Source organism: Pteronotus mesoamericanus, unplaced genomic scaffold, assembly GCF_021234165.1.
Source record: "Pteronotus mesoamericanus isolate MK-2021 breed Mesoamerican mustached bat unplaced genomic scaffold, CSHL_Meso_final contig_182, whole genome shotgun sequence".
Taxonomy (NCBI): Eukaryota; Metazoa; Chordata; class Mammalia; order Chiroptera; family Mormoopidae; genus Pteronotus; species Pteronotus mesoamericanus.
This window is the reverse complement of record NW_026555078.1, coordinates 20,762,200-20,781,514: the sequence shown is the minus strand read 5'-3', so window position 1 is coordinate 20,781,514 and position 19,315 is coordinate 20,762,200. Positions and strand designations below refer to the sequence as shown.

The following is a 19,315-nucleotide window of genomic DNA, read 5'->3' as shown; positions in this document are numbered from 1 at the left end:
GGATAATAATGATACTATTTCACTGGGTTGTTATGAGAATTAAATGAATTATTATGTGTAAAGTGCTTAACCCAGTGCCTGGCACAAAGTAAGCACTAGACAGAAATGGTATCTATTATTTTTATTATCTCAGTATTTTATATAATAGCAAATAATTGGAATCAATCTGCCTGACCATAGGAAAATTGTTCATATACTATGATGCAGACATAAAATGAATACCATAAAGCCATTAAAAATGAGGCTTTAAAAGACTAATCACATACATGTAAAATAAAAAAGGGCAGGAAATTGTATATATAGTCTCATTCCACTCATGCTTATCAAAAGAGGACTTGGTACAAATATACATGCATAGAAAACAACCCATAGGCACATAGGGATTACATAAAAATATTAACAAAGATTGTATCTGGGTGGCAGAGTAGAGTTTGGGGTTTTATCCACTTCTGCACTTTGCAAATCCTTTGGAGCAGTGCTTCTCAAATAGGCATAGGAATCACCTGGTGAACTTTAAAAACTGCAGACTGTGGGCCAGTAGGTCTGGGATTTTACAGATTCTGCATCTCTAACAGGCTCCTGGGTGGTGCTGATGCCTGGGCCAAGGCCTACTGTCTATGAGTAGCAAGGTTTTGAAGCAGGGGTTCTCAGACCTGTGTGTGCATCTGAACCAATCAGAGGGTTTGTTAAAGCTCAGGTGCTGGGCTCCATCCCCAGAGTCTCTGATTTTAACAGAGCAGGAACAGGACCCTAGAATGAGCATTTCAAACAGTTTCCCAGGTGATGCTGATGCTGCAGGTGTGGAAACTACCCTTTGAAGACCACTGCTTTAGAGTGTGTGTGTGTGGGGGGGGTGCACACACATGTATGCATGTTTTCCTTAGCCTCATAAAAGAGAGGGGGAAGCACTAAACGAAGATCAGACTTCCCCATTGATTAATGCTCTTCAGCCAAATGCCTCTATAATCTAACCCCATCATTTCCTACTAGCTCTGTTTAGGCTACAAAATCGAACCACTCTGCCCTGAACACACTGGAGATTTCAAACATCTTCACTTCTGCCCTATTTCCTCTCTCTGGCTGATACATCCTTCCTTCTATTTCCTCACGCCCAAATTCTATCGCACATCCTTCAAAGCTCTCCAATGCCAGTTCCTCCATAAAGCCTTCTGATCCACCCCTGAAAAAGCCACCTCTCTCTGCTCATCGGAGCTCCACAGCACTTTCTGTTCCTCCCTGGTAATATTTACTGAACTTTACCTGGTAGAGTGACTCTAAGGGTGGGTGATGTCTCTCTCCGCCAGAAGACTAGGAGTTACTTAACTGAAAGCAGGGCAGTCACTTGCCTCTTTGCCCTTTGGGTTCTACAAATCCCCGGCAGACAGCTGTCACTCAGGGCTGATCTAAAATGAATGAAGCGCCCTGGCTGGTGTGGCTCAGTGGAGTGAGTGCTGGCCTCCGAACTGAAAGGTCATCCGTTGGATTCCCAGTCAGGGCACCTGCCTGGGTTATGGGCCAAGTCCCCAGTTGGGGGCGTGCGAGAGGCAACTGATCAATGTACGGTATCTCTCGCACAACGGTTTCTGTCCTTCTCTTTCTCCCTCCCTTCCCCTTTCTCTAAAAATAAAATTCTTTAAAAAAAAAAATGAATGAAAGAAGGAATGGCATCCTGGGGAAGGGCACGGAACTGTCCTGTAAATGGAAACTAGAACGCAGGCACGCCAAGCCTGATGACCAACAGTAACAGGTGTGTTTCCATCTCTGCTATCTGTGACTCATCCCGCACAGCTGCCTGCGCACGGAGGTGTCAGCGCCCGGCGGCTTCTGGAGTACAACGCCCCATGGGCTGAAGCGCACTGTGTTCTGGGCGTTCGGGCGGCCACACTCCCCTGCAATCACCTGGATCCACAAAAAAGAGGCCCTGCCACCTTAAATATACTAAATCCTTACTGAAAAGAAGCACCTATGGCTTGTGCCTACGCCCCTTGCTTCTCACCGCACCTTTCTTTTAAGTTTCTAAGAAATCTGTTGAGGGTGAGCCTGCCTGCGTTTTGTCACTGGCGCCCCCACCTCCCTAAACATACACACACACCCCTCTTCCCCTTGGCGTCTCTCGGACTAGGCGGGTCTCCCTCCGAGGACTGGGTTGAATGGGAAAGAACCGGGCCGCCTTTGTCATTAATCCTCTCTTCTTTCAGCCGAGCCAAGCTTCTTCCGGGTCAACGACTGTCCCCACCACCCCAGTCAGGCCCGTGGTCCCCCACACCGCTAGCCGAGGAGCGCGCGCCAGGGCCAGGTCCCCACCCCCCGCAGGTTGCGGGAGGGAAGGAGGACAAGAGGAGGGCGGGCGGCGCGGGAGTGGGGGAGGAGGGAGGGAGAGAAGGAGGGGAAGGCAATCCGAGGAGGAGGAGAGAGCAGGCAGCCTCCCGCAGCTGGCGAGGAGAATGGGAGTGCGGGGCGACAGACCGCCGCGGGGTGTCACGGCCGCGGCCGCGAAGCTTGCCAGACGCGGGGCCGGCGCCCGCCGCTTTTAAACCCAGGAGGGCGCGGCGGCGCAGCGGCGGGCGGATTGCGGCGCGCGCTGGGCGCCGGGCGGCAGCCGAATGGAGAGGAAAGGCTCGGCGGCTGGGACCAAGGGGAACCCGAGCCTGCCGGTGGCCGGCGAGGGGCAGCGGCCGCCGCCGCCGCTGTGCGTTCTGGGCGGCGGCGGCGGCGGCGGCGGCGGCGGTGGAGGGGCTCCAGCGCGGAGCCAGGCTGGGGCGGCGGCCGAGCCCTCCGAGTTCATCCGGCGCGCGCAGGAGTTCAAGAGCCAAGGGTCGCAGTGCTACAAGGACAAGAAATTCCGCGAAGCCATCGGCAAATACCACCGGGCGTTGCTGGAGCTGAAGGGGCTGCTGCCGGCCCCCGGGGAACGGGAGCGGGACTCGCGTGCGGCCTCCCCGGCGGGGGCCCCCAACCCCGGCCGCCTCTCGGAGGAGCAGAGCAAGACCGTGGAAGCCATCGAGATCGACTGCTACAACAGCCTGGCAGGTGAGCCGCGCAGCGCCGCGCGCCGGGCCCCTCCTCCCCGGCCCTCCCGGCCTCCCGCCGGCGCCAGTCCCAATTCCGCGGCCCGGGCCTCCTGGTCACAGCCGACCACTGCGGCGCGCCCGCGGTGCACGCTGCTCCACAGGGACCGCGTTGCTCGCGGAGAAAGAACCTGGGGGCGGGGGGGAGGGACGCTTTGGGAAAAGTGACTTTTAGCGTTCTACCTTTCAAAACTCATTGTCATCCCGCGCCCATTCCCCCGCATTTACCCTAAATCTCACCTATAAATAACTGGACAGAGACAGATGCTACTATCACTCCCCAGAGGATCTGGGTTCAGTGCGGGAAGCAGCGCCAGGGTGGGCCACCGCACCCACCGCGTGCCCAGGGACTGCTCTCCCCTGGTACCATTGGCGCCAGAGCTGGCCCTCACCTTCCCCCTAGCTGACCGCATCCCTGTGGGTGAGGTCCTTCCCCAAGTTCACTTGACCCCAGTAGCAAAGGGCAGTTTGCCAAAATGCCCTCAGCATCTTGAGCAAAATGGATTCCAAAATACCACTTTCTTCTCTCCGAGCTCTGCTTAGGGCCCGGTTGCCAGGTGAAGAGAGCGATCTCAAAGGGAGCCTAGTTCACGGCTGGACTGGAGCTGTGCTACATTCTCGCTCCGCGTAGTGTTGGTCTTCACAGCAGATGGCTGCTGGGTGTGAGGAGAAAGGGAGCCCTTCCACCGGATGGGAAGGAAGGCGAGGTGTAGGTTCCAGAGTTCACTTGGGGGATTGAAGTCAACCATTTCTCAAAATTTAACTTTGGCACAGGAAAATTTTAAAAATCTAAAAAAGGAGGAGTCAGGGTCTTTCCAGGGCCATCCTGTGAGAAGGTGGGAGATGTTGACAGAGGCGATGGACTTACATGTTAAAAGTGTTCTCTCCTCTTCTTCGACCCCATGTGTGGGGATTTGGGCATGCTCCAGGTCCTGTGAGCAAACAAAAGGCCATTCATCACTCCTAGTCCCTAACTCTTGAAATCGCCTAAATCAGCTATGGACAGTTGGAGCTGAGTGGGGTTGGGAGCATAACGGGGCGTGGCTGGGAATGTGTCTGGAGCCCAGGCAGCTGGGGATGAAAAAAAACGTAGCGATAAGTCTGCTCTCTTCCTAAGGGCAGATCTGTTCTGCTGCCTTCGAGGCTTCTAGTGCCAGCCTACTTCTGCTTTCCCATAATGCCACGTCCACTATCATCTTTCATCAGGCAAAACCCAGGCCCTTTAAAAATTGTAGTTTACAAACTTAATAGTGATAGTAGTAGCAGTTGTAGAAATGGTGGTGCTGATAGCAGTAGTAGTAATAACAGCAGCAGATAAAGTAGTCGTGCAGCAAAGATGGAATGTTTCAATCCCTCATAAGGTACAGCATAATACCCTTTACTTCCTGTAAGTCTCTGGCATACTCATTACTGCCTGATGAATAGTTAAAGGGCAGAGTGCCTGTGGGTGGAAGGAGAGGCAGTTTGGATCACTAATGTGGTGATTTCAGAGTGGTAATGGAATCTTATATTTAGTATTATCCGCGGGCATTCTAGGGTTGCCCCTCACCCCGTGCTTTTGGCTGCTGGCCTGTGGCTCCAGAAGTGGTGGTTATATTTCCATGGTGAAACCAAAGATGTGTCCTTGGTCAGGCCAGCCAAGTAAGGGTGGGGTTAAGATCTGGACAGCTCCTCCACTTCCGCCCCTACCCCCGACACACACTTCGGAAAACTTCAGTGGTGAGAGATTTCCCCTCTGCTGCCTTCTCCAGTGCTCACCACTAATATTAATAATTTATTGCGTGCAGTGTGCTAGGCCTTCTACATACATTGTCTTTTTTAATCTTTAAAACAGCTTGATAAAAGATATATGATCATGAGTTTTGCAGAGAAAAAAAAATCCCTGTGATTCTAGAACCATTCAATGCCAACATCAGTGCTCTTATGATCACACCTTTGCTGCACAAAGTCAGCATCCTTTAGACTCCTGTCTCCCTGGAGTCCAGCCTCGGGTAAACTCCAGAGACCTTACACTTGGAAAATTCTGTTGGGAGCTCTCAGCCTTGGCAACCAGGAGAAAGAAATACAGTACCTTGATTCAAGGTTCTAATAGGGCTATTTCCAAATATTGTCAAGTATCACATAAAAAAGAAAAGAAAAGAAGAATAATTACAAGCTCAGCAGTCTTGTCAAACCTAAAACAGGTATCCTGTATAGAAAATTCAACTGAGAGAATCCACACAGAAGAAACCTGGAGAAGTAGAAGGCTGATGTTGGTTTTCTTTTGGACAATGTGTAAAATCAGTTACTACTATTGCAGAAAGCCTAGCAAATAGAAAAGCATTGTTCCGTGCTGAATTATAAAAGGAATACATACCTATAAAAATGAATTGTCTTTTAGAAAATACCAAAAAGTTTAAGGGAGAAAATAGAAAATTACCTTTAACCCCACCACCTAAAGGAATCCATTGTGATATATTTCCGTCCTGTATTTTTTTTCTATACATAAATGTAAACTGTTTATAAAGCAAAGGACCTCTGGTATCCTGCTTTTATTTCCATTTACCATTATGTCAGAAGCATTTTACATCTCATTAAAATAGTTCTGTGAAGATTATTTCAAATGGTGACATAAAATTTTTAAATGCGTAATGACAATGATTATTTAATGGAAAGGGAAGGAAAGATGATCAGTGTTATTGTTGTTAGAGTCAGAACAGTGCAGTGTGGCCCACAAGAGATCCTTTCCCTCTTGTGTCTGCCAAAAGGAAGCAGACAGCTACTGCAAGTTCGTTCTGGCAAAAAGGCAACTGACCTTTCCGTCGGGGCTGCAGTGCCCGCTGAGCAGCCCAGCAGGCTCCAGGCAGGAGCAGTCTGAAGATGTTCTCTCAAGGATCCATCCTCCTCTACACAGCTGTGCATAGAGGGAGAGGTTTGAGAGTTAGAAGGAACTTGGACTAGCCCAGACGCACCTGGAGGTATAGGCTCTGTTGCTAAGGGCATCTCAGCATTAAAAAGTCTGTTGTGAGGCTTCTGGTGGAAACCTAGGTTCAGGGGACCCTCGTACTCTGCATGGAAGGCTCCCAGACAATAGCCAGGGAACAGCTAGAATGTGCTAAGAGATGTCAGTCTAAAAAATCCATTTGGGTGACTTCAGGGGACCATGTGAGGGATGTGTGGGCAATTTGCAAAGTGCCCATGGTTGTAATCTGTCCTGGACTGGGGTTTCTTCTGATTAGTAGGGATCTGGCCAGTAGTACAAGATGCCTGGACTTGGTTTTGCATATTTTATTCTCTAAGAAAATTAAAAAAAGAGATGGGAAGCATCTTGTTCCTTGAGAATTTCTAATGACTTTGCTACAATGATTAGAAAGGATATTCTGACTTGCCTGGGGAGATATAGGAATCTAGTCCTTACCAAGGCTGCAAAGGAAGCGTATATTAGCCTCTTGATCAACTCCTCTTGACCTTGAACAAAGCAGGACTCCCCTGGGACCTTGGAATGCTCTGTACAGAATCTCTCGAAGGGCCGAGCCTTATGCTCTACATCTGTTCCCGTGCGGTTATGGTGGCCCCAGCTGGGGTGTGATCAAAAGGCTACACACATAATGACTTTGTTGGTATTTTCAAATGAAGTTTGAGACTCAAATGCCAGTGGAGATGGGTGCGGACAGGCCATGGCATTGGATCTAAAGGCAAGGTGACAGTCAGCGGATGCCTCTCTCCACGGCATGCCCTGCGACTTTGGATAAGCCTTTACCACGGCTTTTTACCTCCATTTTCCCATCCACTTAGAGCTCTGTTTGGGAGACTCCTTTTTGTTTGTTTTACCAAAGGAGCAGCTAACATGCATCAGTCCTAACTGAAGCCCAGGGCAGGGCCTAGAGAAGTCCCACTGAGTGAAGGCCTGTGACAGGAGCCGTTTCCTCGGTGCTTGTAGACATGACCTAAAGCCACAGGACTAGCCGGCTGCGTCGTTTGTGGGGCCCAGGACAGAATGAAGCTGTGGGGCTCCTTGTTCAAAATTAGGGGAGAATTGTCATGAAAGGCCTTAGAAGATAAAGCTTTTTTTCTTTTTCTCATTTCTCTCTCTCTCGACTTGACATAGTGTTTTTATTTGCTATTTAATGTCAATATAAGAACATTAAAATTTTACATTATTGGCATAAATATTAATGTTCATCTTTATACAGTGCAATACCACTTAAATGGAAATATAAGAGCACTTGTATATGGAATCACATAAATTATACAATTCACATTTTGTAACTTATGTATGCGTATCTAGTTTTTTCTTGTTATAACAGGAGAAATGCTGACAAAACAAACTCAGCTGTTTTTATTTCACTTCTTTATGTGCATACTTTATGTACACACTTTCTACCAAGCTTGGCTTTTGGATGAGTAAGAAGAGGAAAACGAACTGTAGAGTTACCCCTTCTATGTCATCATTTTCAGCCAAAGTGGTTGGCTCGTAGAGGGAAGCAGCATTAGTAGGAAAGGATGTGATGGGGTTCCTACGTCATTTGTGTTTCTTAGGACACTGTTGCTTCCTTTCTGCATTTGAAATAATTTCTGGATGGAATGGATGCTGCCAGCATGTTTGCTTGCTTATAGAGCTAACATTCTTACCTTGTTCTTGAGTTGGGTCTTGCTGAGCTTTCATGCCTTGTGGATCCACTGGCATTCTGGGCTCAGCGGTCGTCATGACTGCTCTGTGCAAGTGGAGCTGCAAGGAAGGGTGTGCCTGTCTCTTCTGCTCACGGTCATGCTGCGTTGTCCCATCAGGCTTCACTTAGAAAACACAATTTCAAAGATAAAGTTATTAAGAATTTTAAGAAGGCAATAGCGCAGCATTAAGCCAAATACAGGGTCCCTCTGTACATGGATCCTATGCGACTGAGTAAGTCACCCATCCTTGAAACCAGCCCTCAACAGGACACTGGAAGATGACTGGATGAATACAACTAAAGTGGGCAAAATTAGATGTAGGCTCTGAGGCTGATTCTAAGACAAAGGGTATTCGACAGAAATTGGTGGACCAAAGGACTAAACGTAAAGAGAGATGAATTACAAAAGCAAGAACTCATTGGTGAAAAGGAGGTCAAAAGCTAGAGACAAGTGGTAACCTGGTAGCCAGAGGATGAGTTGTTGGGGTAAGAACTGGTCAAAATAAGAGGAAAGGAGAGGGGCTTCATGCTGAGGTGCTCAGGCAATATCTTGCCATGTGAGTGGGAGAACTTGACTGGCCAAACCACTGTTGATACGAGGCCATTCCTTGGGCAGCACCTTGACCAATACATCTTAAGCCTGTAAATGTGGCTTCTAAGACTATCTTCAAAAGAAAAGGATGTGAGACTGGAAACTTGCAGAACGCTTTTATGGAAAGAACATTCTGAATGTAGGCTTTGGGCAGAGTTTCTCAAGTGGACTTACGAAGTTCCTTAGTTCTTAGCTAGAAACTCTTTAGGACATCTTGAAGTCAGAGTTTCTATAGCTAAATACATGGAGGTGCCCATCCAAGGCAAGGGGATTCGGCTGCAACGCCCACAGGAAAACCAGGATGTTTTCTCCTTCCAGCTCTTCTCCTTCACCGCCAGGCTGTGCCTACTCCAAGCAGCTGGGATGAAAACCACATATTTCAATAAAACCAACCAGCACTTTCCTAATTAACATAGAAGAAATGTGACTTGGTGAACAGGGACTTGAACTACAAATTCTGTCTCTAATGTGCTGGGTGTCTTGGGTCAAGGAATTTGACCTCTTGGGCCACAGTTTTCTGATTTATAAAAGCCAAGGGCTGGATTCCAAGATCCGAACGGTTCTTTTAGCCTTTGAAAAAAATTCCCTCTAGATGTAAAGGCAATCTGGCAGCAACATCTGTCACCTCATTGATCACCAGGACTGATTAGGCTGATATCTGGCTGGCTAGACAGGTGTCCCCTTCCTCCCTCACTGCTCCATGTGCGTCCCTCCTGAAGCTACACCCTGGGAGAAGACCTTCCCAGCTAAAGGAGGATCATTCTTCAGTCAAGGGTATATGAGTAGCCATGTTCCCATGCTAGAGCCTCCAAACAAGCTCTCAAGGTCCATTTGCAGGAAAACATAGGTTAGCTAAGCTTCCAAGACTCCAGACATATCCAAATGAGGCGCTGCATGTGGCAGTCTGACTTTCTGAAAGAAAGAAAGAAAGAAAGAAAGAAAGAAAGAAAGAAAGAAAGAAAGAAAGAAAGAGAGAGAGAGAGAGAGAGGAGGGAGGGAGGAAGAAAGAAAGAAAGATTCTCCATTCCCTTCTGTATGAACACTGTAGCCCTAATACAGAATGGGGTAGTTCCATGTGTGCTGATATAGACCAATCTCCAAAATCTGTTATTACGTGAAAAGGCAAAAATGCAGAAGTGTTTAATATGATTCCCTTTGTTCAAAAAAATAAAAATGTGTAAACTAGCACAAGTATATATGACAGTACAGTATTTGCATTCACGAAGACGGCCGGAGCGGTGCCCTCAGCGGCAGTCCCCCGGATCGGCCTCTTGCTTCAACAGTATGTAGACAGAACAGACCCAGGGACCCCCCTTCTTCCAGCCTCCGACCACCCTCCAGCCTCTTTTCCAGTCACCATCTTGGGAACCACCTCAGCCATCCTCAGCCTCCGAGAGCAGCCAACACTTTTTTGAGCTTCACTCCTAATTCCGGAGCAACCAGAAGCTCCCAAATTCCTCAGAATTATTCCACCAGGAGGCAGAGGCCGCCTGGTCCACCTGCGTCTGCCGGTCTCCTGCACCTACCCCTGCTGGGCCTCTGTTTCGACTGGGCAACCTGGCTCTGGAGGGCGGGGGGCCACTTCCAGGGGGGCCCCGAGTGTCTCTTAAGGATGCAAAACCAGTGCGGCAGCCACGTCCTCTTCCAGGATGTGCAGCAGCCTTCCCACATGAGTGGGGTGGAACTCGGCACGCCAGGGAGCCGCCATGGTCACGGAGAAGGACCTGGACCAGGCCCTTTCGCATCTCCACGCCTGGGTCCTGCCCGCACAGACACCCAGCTCTGCGACTTCCTGGAGAACCACGTCCTGGGCAAGGAGCTGAAACTCATCAAGAAGATGGGAGACACCTGACTAACCTCCGCAGGCTGGCGGCCCCCAGGCTGGGCTGGGCTAGTAGCTCCTCAAAAGGCTCGCCTTCAAACGGGGCTTTGGGGCCCAGAGGCTTTTGAGGGGCCCCTCTGCATCCCCCTGGTGTCTGGCTTCTGCCTGAGCCTCTTCCTGCAACTTTTTTAAAGTGTGCTTTTAACCAACCTGGTGCTCTTGCCCACGCATTGGACCAGGCGGAAACAATAAAGCTTTCTGCGGGAAAAAAAAGATTACCTGAAATCATACAAGCAAAGTTTAATTTCTCTTGAAAAAGGGACTGGGAAGAAGAATTGAGGAGAGAACCTAACTTTTTTATTATTAAGATTTTATTGTTTTTAAAGCCTTTTAAGATTTACAACAAAATTGAGGAGAAGGTACAGGTATTTCTTATTTTGTTCCTTTCCCCACACATGCATAGCCTCCCTCCCAGCATTATCAACATTCCCCACCAGAGTGATACATTTTGTTACAATTGAATCCACACTGACCCTTCATGATCACTCAAACCCCATGGTTAACATTAGGGTTTACTTTTGTGTTGTACATTCTATGAGTTTAGACAAAATACATGACATGTATCCATCACTGTGATATCATAGAGTGTTTTCCCTGCCCTAAAAATCCTCTGTGCTCTGTCTATTCATTTCTTATTCCCCGCCCCTATCTGCTGGCAAACACTGGTTTTTCTTTGTACTGTCTCCATAGTTTTGCCTTTTCCAGAATGTCATGCAGTTGGAATCATACAGTATGCAGCCTTTTAAAATTGGCTTCTTTCATTTAGTAATGTGCATTTAAGGTTCTTCCTTGTCTTTTTTAACTTTTTATTTTAAATCTTTCACTAGTGTTTGACTTGTCTAGCTATATGCAATATTGCTTTTCTGTTGTCAGAAAAATGATGACAGAATTATCTGTGTGGAGAAATGACGGCTATTTATTTTCCTGAGGAAAACCCACTTTATAAACATAATTTTTAATGCCATTCTGGATGTCACCTATGCCTTGTCTGTGCTTGTCCGATAGTAACACCAAAGATGTCAGCGAAATTATCCCAAACTTTCTCTTAATATCCCATAATAGGAGTCACCCCCCTTTCTGCAGTGGCCTCCACCCCAGTCCACACCCAGGGCTAGACCGTGGCAACTCGGGAACTCTCCGCAGGGGGACGCCCTCCTGGACTCAGTAGCATGTTAATGACAGTTTGAATCTGCTGGTGGGTGAGGGACAAGCGTTGGGTCAGAGCTCGTGATGGAACCTGTCCCCGGACATCGGTGGTGCGCCTCTGCTCTTATTGAAGGGACGGGATGGGCGCTCCGCGTCCAGGATTCTTGTTGGCCCCTGAGCCTAGGAAATCCTGCCCATCGGCGGCTCAGACACAGCAGCCAGGGAGCATCAGAAGGAGACTCACCCATTCGTAGAATCTTTCCTGGATGCTTGCCATGGCTCTTCACAGGCCAAATCTAAATCCTTTCTGTTCTCCTCAAAACAGGGCACGGGGCAGTGGGAGCCAGGGTTCTAGCCCCGAGTCCACTGCTAACTTGCTCTGTGACTTTGGACAAGCCCCATCATCCCGAGCTTCAGTTTCCCCATATGTCAACAGTGCATGTTGGGTCAGACACTCTGCACTTCTCCCTTTAGAAAAGTTAACTGTCTAGGACTTTGCTGATCGTCTAGGCCTCTCCCCTCTTGACCTTTCTGTCTGGCAGCAGGCAGATTTGGGAAGGAAACAGGATCCAGCTGCCAGGATCTAGCTCTGTGTGTGGATTGGGGTGGTGGCCACTGCAGAGAGGAGGGTGACTCCTATTATGTGATATTAAGAGAAAGTTTGGGATAATTTTGCTGACATCTTTGGCATTACTATCAGACAAGGATAGACAGGGCATAGGTGGTATCCAGAATGGCATTAAAAATTATGTTTATTCTAGTTTACTGGTATGTGCTGACAATCATTAAAAGGTCTCAACTAAGGTTTCCAAGGCAACCCTTGAAAATTCGAGGGTAGACCAGAATAAGGTTGCATCCTCCCAGGGTGATAGAACCAGACAGAGGGTCTCTGAGAGGTGCCAGGGCAGGGCTTGGGAACCTATACATTGTCTGGGTCCCAGAATCTAAATTAGTGGCATCACATACCAAATGTTACCTATTGCTGCTGTATATTCCCAGATTATTCCAAAATTCAGACTTCGATTGTGAGCGGGCAGCTATTCACCATCAGAAAACTGGTAATACTGGCTACATTAGGCCAAGAAGTCTGGCGGCAAGAAAAAAAAAGCTTTTAAGAAATGGACTGGCAGGACCAAAGCTTCAGGGCACAGTTGCTGGCTAAGCTATAGTGTTTCTGAGAGCTGCCCGCCTTGGCCCGAGGCTGGAGATCCCTGTTGATGAGCATTTGGGGTTGTGAGTCTGAGCCTATTGCTCAGGGTGAGTCAGAACTCAGCTCCTTTCTCAAATGGACCTGTACCCCCAGGTTGTGGAGGCCACTCGGTCTCGGAAACCTGTGCGGACTCTCTCCGACATCTCTGAAAGGAGAAGTCTGTATCCCCGTGTGTGCCAGTGAGGACAGGAGGGAAGAGAGAGGACACAGGGCAACAGACAGGCAGCAAACCTAGACCCAGGAAACCTGCGGGGTAATGTGGCCTAAAGGAAGAGAACTTTGCTTAGCATGAGGATCTGGTCCGTTTGGATCCCGACTTCCAGGGGTCTTCCTCATTAACCTTGGACAGGTCCCAGCCTCTACAAGCCTTTATGGCATGAAGCAATAGCATGCACCACACAGATTGTGATGGTCCTTGCAATTAAATAATGCGTGCACATGTGCCTAGTACAGTGCCTCGTACATAACAGGTCCTTAGTAAATGATGGTTACATGTAAATGTAACACCTACTGCAGTAGGTACTAAGGCAGGAAAGTATGTGGGAGGGGAGAGGGAAAGGACTTAGCAAAGGAAGCTATGGGGGCATATGGGAAGCAAGTGAGCACTCAGAGGACGGGAAAAGACGGGCCCAGGAAGTTTCAGCTCCCTAAGTGGCTGCAGGTTAGGGGAGGCGAACAAGGTGTGAACCAACAGCTCTCAGTGTGGATATTTCCTACCTGGTGCATCCCTGTGCCCAAGAGGCTGAGTGAACAAGTGACCAACCCATCAGGATTCCTCTGAAGGGCAGCTGAGCTCTAGCAGAACCAACGGCTCGTGGCCCCGGGGGTCTATGCCCTACTTCCAGCGTCTCAGGATACAGGTCGGTCCAGGAAACACTTAGAAACTGCTGGGTTCCAGGAAGACGCATCTCTGGCCTGAGATGGTGCAAGTAAGCCTCGGGGAGACAGCGTCAGCTCTCTGCCCCCATCCCTACTCTGCCCCCAGGGCTCTCTGACCTTTCCTTTGTATTGAACAAGCAGTGAAAGAACCTCAGGCTCTCTCACAAGTCAGGCCAGTTCAGAGTCTCAGAGCAGAGGATAAGGAGTTGCCAGGAAGAGAAGATACATGCTGTGATCAATTGAGTTCCCTGGGGAGCATAATGAGCAAGAAGCTGGAAGTTGGGAAGGGGCCATGGAGGAAGTTAAGCCACAGTGAGAGGGAGACAAGGAGGGGGAGGCTGCCAGGCTGGCAGCCTCGTGTTTACTCCGCCTGCCGTCTTTGTGCCCATGCTGGTGCCAGCGTCCTGAGCTCCTTCTTGGTGTCAAATGAGGAAAGCCCCTGGCTGGACCAGGGGTCCTGCACATGAAAGTACCAGCAAGTGCGTCCCTAGGGCCCTCCTTTTAATCCCCCGCCAGGGGCCCCTCCGCCACGCTGCCCAGTGTCCTTTCCTGAGCGCCGGTTTCCCCAGGGCAGTGCTGCATGAACAGGCTCCGCTTCCTACTCAGGGAACCTTCTGAAGCCTTTTTTGCACCTCTCCTCCCTGCTCTCTTTGAAGACATAATGGGCAGGGGTGAGTTTCTTAAATTGATTTGAGAGAGAGAAATCGATTTGCTGTTCCACTTACTTATGCATTCACTGGTCGATTCTTGTATGTGCCCTGAGCAGGCAGCCAACCCACAACCCTGGTGTATTGGGATGATGTTCCCATCAGCTGAGCTACCGAGCCAGGGTGGGCAGGGGTAATTTTTAAAAACAGTTTTCTAATTACAGAAGTAAAATATCATAATCGCAGGAGATAATTGAAAGGAAATGAAATTCAAAGAAGAAAATAAAACTCAACTTGTCACCCCCCATCCCGTGCCATGATGCCCACTCTTTCCTGTCTGGGTTTATTTCCTTCCGGTCTTCCTCCTATGTGTGTGGAAACAGGCATATGTAAACCAAACATCAGCCAGCCCACTTCAAGGTCTGCTTTTCTCCAGTTTATTTATAGAAGAGGAGGGTTTGTCTCACATGTGCTGGGGCCACGGCAGGGAACCCCGGTCCCCTCTTTGCCCGCTCTGCCCCCACAGGCTGCTGCTCACTTGACCTGGGTGTCAACCAAGGGCCAGTTCTGCTTCCCCCTGTTCCTTCTTCCCGTCCCCACCCCCTGGCAGGCACCACATCAGGCTGCAGAGTCATACCAGATTTTACTGAAGGTTACAGGATACAGAAGGTGTTTACATCTCCAGAACTGAATACTCAAAGTTCTTCTTCCAAAAACTCCTTTGACACTAGCAGGAATTCCTTACTGACTTTTCACCTTGTTTGGCAGGTTCCAGCTGCCTACTGGTGCTTCTTGGGCTTTTTCCCCCTCAGTCCCTTCCACGTCTTGGGTTCTACTACCCTCAGATTCCTGCCATTTCACATGCAGAGCAGCTTGGCCATCTTTTCATCTACCTAATTTTCCTCCAGCTGATCTAAAGCAGTTGATGAGGGTATCCTCCTAAAAATAAGGTCATTTCTTTCCTTAGGAGGAATTCTGATGCCTGCTCTTACAAATTCTTCACACACACACACACACACACACACACACACACACACACTCATAGTTTTCACAATATTCAGGATGTCCTGCACAAACTTTTAGAAGCTTCATTTTTTCCACCAATATGTTCCACGGAAACTTTTTGCAGTGTCATTATGTATTTTTCTACAGCATGATTTTAATGTCTGTGTCATACTCCATTATACTAATGTCCATTAAGTAATATTATTTATTTAACCAATTTCCTACTGATAGATATCTAGGTTATTTCCAACACTTTGTTACTATATACAGTGCTGCCACAGAGAAGCCACAGAAGTGCTTTTTCTTCTACCCATGTGCCTATTAAGGAACTTGTCCCCAAATATAGCTGGTGACATGATGGTTGCCCTGGTGTCATGGAGGGATGGAGGGAGAGGCAATGGGAACAGGAGAGATGTTGCTGGGGTCACAGAGAAACGGCACGAGAGGTGATAAGAACAGGGGAGGTCTTCCATAAAGTTCAAACCGAGAACAGGGTGGAATTTTGGCTGCTGAGATTTTCCCCCCCATCCTGGCTCAGAATTCCTGCCCATGGGCATGACATGTGTCCTTGGCCAGAGCCAACGAGGAAAAGATAATATCGGGCAATGAATTTCTTCTGAATATTGCCGGCCATATACTCATTATTGCATTCCAAATGGCCCGTCCGGCCCCTTTAAAGTCCCACTTCCAACACAAGGAAGGGCTGTTAATGAAGCCTCCAACAAAAGTCAGCCTTTCCTACCTTCCCGCTACTGCTGTCTCTCTGTCTGCACCGCATTGAGACCGCGAGTGAGCGGGGCCGTGGGTGGGATGACCTGTGAGGATGCTGCCGTGGCTCTGGGTCCGCGCCTGCCCCCATGAGCAGTGGCACGAGTCAGGCGCCACAACACCGACCTGACCTCAGGCTTTGGCATTACGACGGCCTTGAGCAGATTCCAATAGTCCTTAAAGGAATACCACCATAAGCCTTCAGCTTTTTTGACGTTTTTAGATTAGCTCTTTTACCTGACACCTTGACAGCTAAGTGCTAGCCACCAAAGGGGGAATAAGAAGAATATAAAGCCATTCAACATGTCAACATCTTTTGAATGCTTTCCATTTTCTTCGCAAAGTTCCGGGCACAGGCCATGAGGAGTGAATCCTTGTAGAATACATCTAATAAGAGCCTCTGCCCAGGATTGTGCAGGGATGGGGGAGGGGTGCGGGGGGCAGGCAGCAGGCCTTGTTCAAGCAGCTCTGGAACCCGGGGCGGGGGGGCATCCAAGGGAGGGATTCAAAGGGCGGGAAAACAGAGCAACTCAGGAATGGTGGAAAGAAGAGACCTCCACGGACAGTGTTGCTAAAACGGAGAAAACAAAAGAAACACTTGTCGGCGTTTGCCTGAATCAAGTGCAAGATGTGCTGGATCGGAGGAAAAAGGAGGTCAGAGATGAAAGTGAATGGAACTGGAGGAGCTTCAGTCCAGGAGATAAAACCACGGCAGCGGTGGGAGAGCTCTTCATGTGGGTGCCAGGCCGGGCAGGAATGGCATGAACAAAGGCCCTGCCATCCTCCTTTTGTCATAGCTCCTCAGGGCCTTGGGCTGGGAAGAGACCTTTAGAGATCAGTGAGTCCAGGTGTCCACTCCACCACCAGCTCTGTGGGAATGGAACTAACGTGGGACTTGGGCTTAGACAACCCTGGCTTGTTCCTTAAAGGTCAAATGACCTCAGCATGTCACTTAACTTCCCCAGGCCTCTGGAAGCTTCTGGAAGCAGGGCTGATGATACCTATGCCAGGGTCACCATGAAGGTCAAGTGAGTTGTAAAATACCGTGTGAATGTTAGGAATTGTTACTTACTGAGCATACAGTATGTGCAAAGCACTATGGTGTTGTTTTGCTGTGTGGGGATTTAAAGATGCCTGACAGATGCTTGTCTGGGAGGGCAAAGAAGACATGTTTCATTAATAACTGCAATCATAGGAATCTCCTGGTCCTAGTATATGGCTGTGAAAAATAATGTTATTCTTTGGAAAATGAAAGGGTCCACTGACTGATCGTACCTATAGACTGGACTTCGTTAGAAAAAGACTTCCCAACATGGTCTGTGAAAGCATTACCGTTAGGTGGGGATGTGCTAAAATCCACAGGTAACAGAAAAATAATAATTTCTAAGCAAGTTAGAAAGAGAAGGAAAGTATCTGATCTTGATAAAGAGTATCTACAAAAACAAAAAAAAAAAAGCAAAAACTAAAGCTAACATCGGACTTAACAGTGAGAGACTGAACGCTTTCCCTAGGGACCCTGGAATTGCCCTCTTGGGCATTTATCCTAGAGAAATGAAAGCTGTCCGTGAATATTCCTAGAAGCATTATTCATAATAACCCCAAACTGGAAATAGCCCAACTGTCCATCAGATGAGCGGTCCAACAAACTGTGGACATCCTTCCCACGGACTACTACCCAGCAGCTAAAAGGAATGAACTACTGATCCATGCAGCCACTTGGATGCGCCTCAGGGGCCTTATGCTGAGAGGAAAAAGGCCAATTCCAAAAGACTTCATACTGTATGATTCCATTTACATAACACTTTGAAACGTCAACGTTTTAGAAGTGACGAACAGAGTGGAGGTTGTCGGGTTAAAGAGGAAGTGAGATACAGGACGGACACAGATGTAGTTATAAAAGGGCAACAAAAGGGTCCTAGGGTAATGGAGCTTTCTGGACCTTAACTTTGGGGGTAGAGGAACCTACATATGTGATTAAAATAGTGTATAACAAAACACACACTTGAGTTCAAGTAAAGCTACGTAAATCTGAATAGGATCTGTTTACTGTATCAATGTCAATATATGTAGTCCATTTATGTGCTATGGTTTTAGAAGATGATACCATTGGGAGAAAACTGGGTGAAGGGTACAGAGGATTTCTGCGTTATCTCTTACAACTATGTGTGAAGCTACAACTACCTCAATAAAAAATTTCAATTAAAAACAATATTATGGGGGTTAGTTTGCAAGCACCAGGTAAGATAGGAGCCATTTCAGGAAGAAACCAGAGATGTGTACTGTCAGCTGTATTGGGGTAACAGTAGGCTCTCAATGAAATCGGAGATCTTGCCGGTTTTAGAGCTTTAAAAAAATGTTGGTGGAAACTCTGCACTTGGTTTCTCTTTGAATGCAGAGAAACAAGTAAGGTAGAGGGTTCTGGAGTGTTCTATAGGAAGCTTCCAGAGGAGAAATATACATACAAAGTGAGCATAGGCTGGCACCATCAGGTCTCACACATAAGCTACGCAAGAATCAGAACTCAGGCCTCAAATCAGCCGAATGAAGGAACTGAGTTAAAATTCGCTACAGGCAGTTGAGCACCCTAGGAGGGCAGCGTGCGTAATGCTTAAGAGCACAGGCTTCAATGCCAGAAGGCTTAGCTTCAAGTCCTAGCCCTGACTCATATTAGCTTGGTGGCCTGGGACAAGTGACTGAACTTCACTGGGCCTGAGTTTTTCCACCTGGAAAATGGGCAAACCGCTAGAACCTCAGTGCGCCCATTCATGTTTAGTAAACATGACCTGTTCTCACTCTTATTACCCCTCTGGGAGGATGGAGGAAAACTGCCAACAGGCTCCAGGCCAGATGCTCTTGAGCTCGTCGTGGAGCCCCCAGCCTCTGCTTCCCTGTTTCCCGAGCCTGGGCCCCTCTTCTCCAGTGAGAAGTCTCCAATCACTAAGAAGAGGAGAGCCTGACATGTTGCAAGATGACTGTCTGGGAACAATTGTTTGTCCACATGTGTAGCTTTCCCAGCTCTAGAACTTGGCCGACGGGGACCTGTTTGCCTGGTGGGTAATCCTGGAGCTGCCCATGTCTATCCTGGGTTCTCATAGTTTAACCAGCTGGATGATCCTTAAGAAATGTATATCCAAAATGCTAGAATGTCCCAGCTCAGGAGGGAAGGTTGTCCACCTATAAGTGCCCATTGGGGACTTACTAAAAATGTGGCTTACTGGGCTTACCCTCAGCCCTTGGGGATCTTCAAATCTGCATTGCTCGGCATGGGGTATGGGAATCTCTATGTTAAAAAAGCTTCCACAGATTCTTTAATGAGAAACATTTGTCTATGGGGTTCTCCTGAGACATCAGGGTCTGGCGCTTGAGAAGCACTGACTTTTTCCACGCTGCCAACAAGCCTTCAAGGAAAAAGTGGATCACAACCCTAATTACATTCACTTTCACCTACTTCAATAGGGAAGCCCTGAGA

The 19,315-nt window shown here is 48.3% G+C and overlaps 1 protein-coding gene across 1 annotated transcript in view; it reads left to right on the top strand.

Moving 5' to 3' along the window:
- The first annotated feature begins 2,369 nt into the window (after positions 1 to 2,369).
- The window catches only part of TTC9 (tetratricopeptide repeat domain 9), a 28,545-nt gene continuing 11,599 nt past the window's right edge, over positions 2,370 to 19,315 (top strand). Inside the window, exon 1 of the mRNA XM_054567340.1 lies at positions 2,370 to 3,030. Coding sequence (XP_054423315.1) covers positions 2,604 to 3,030 — 427 coding nt within the window. The 5' untranslated portion in view covers positions 2,370 to 2,603. The remainder of the gene's footprint in view (positions 3,031 to 19,315) is intronic.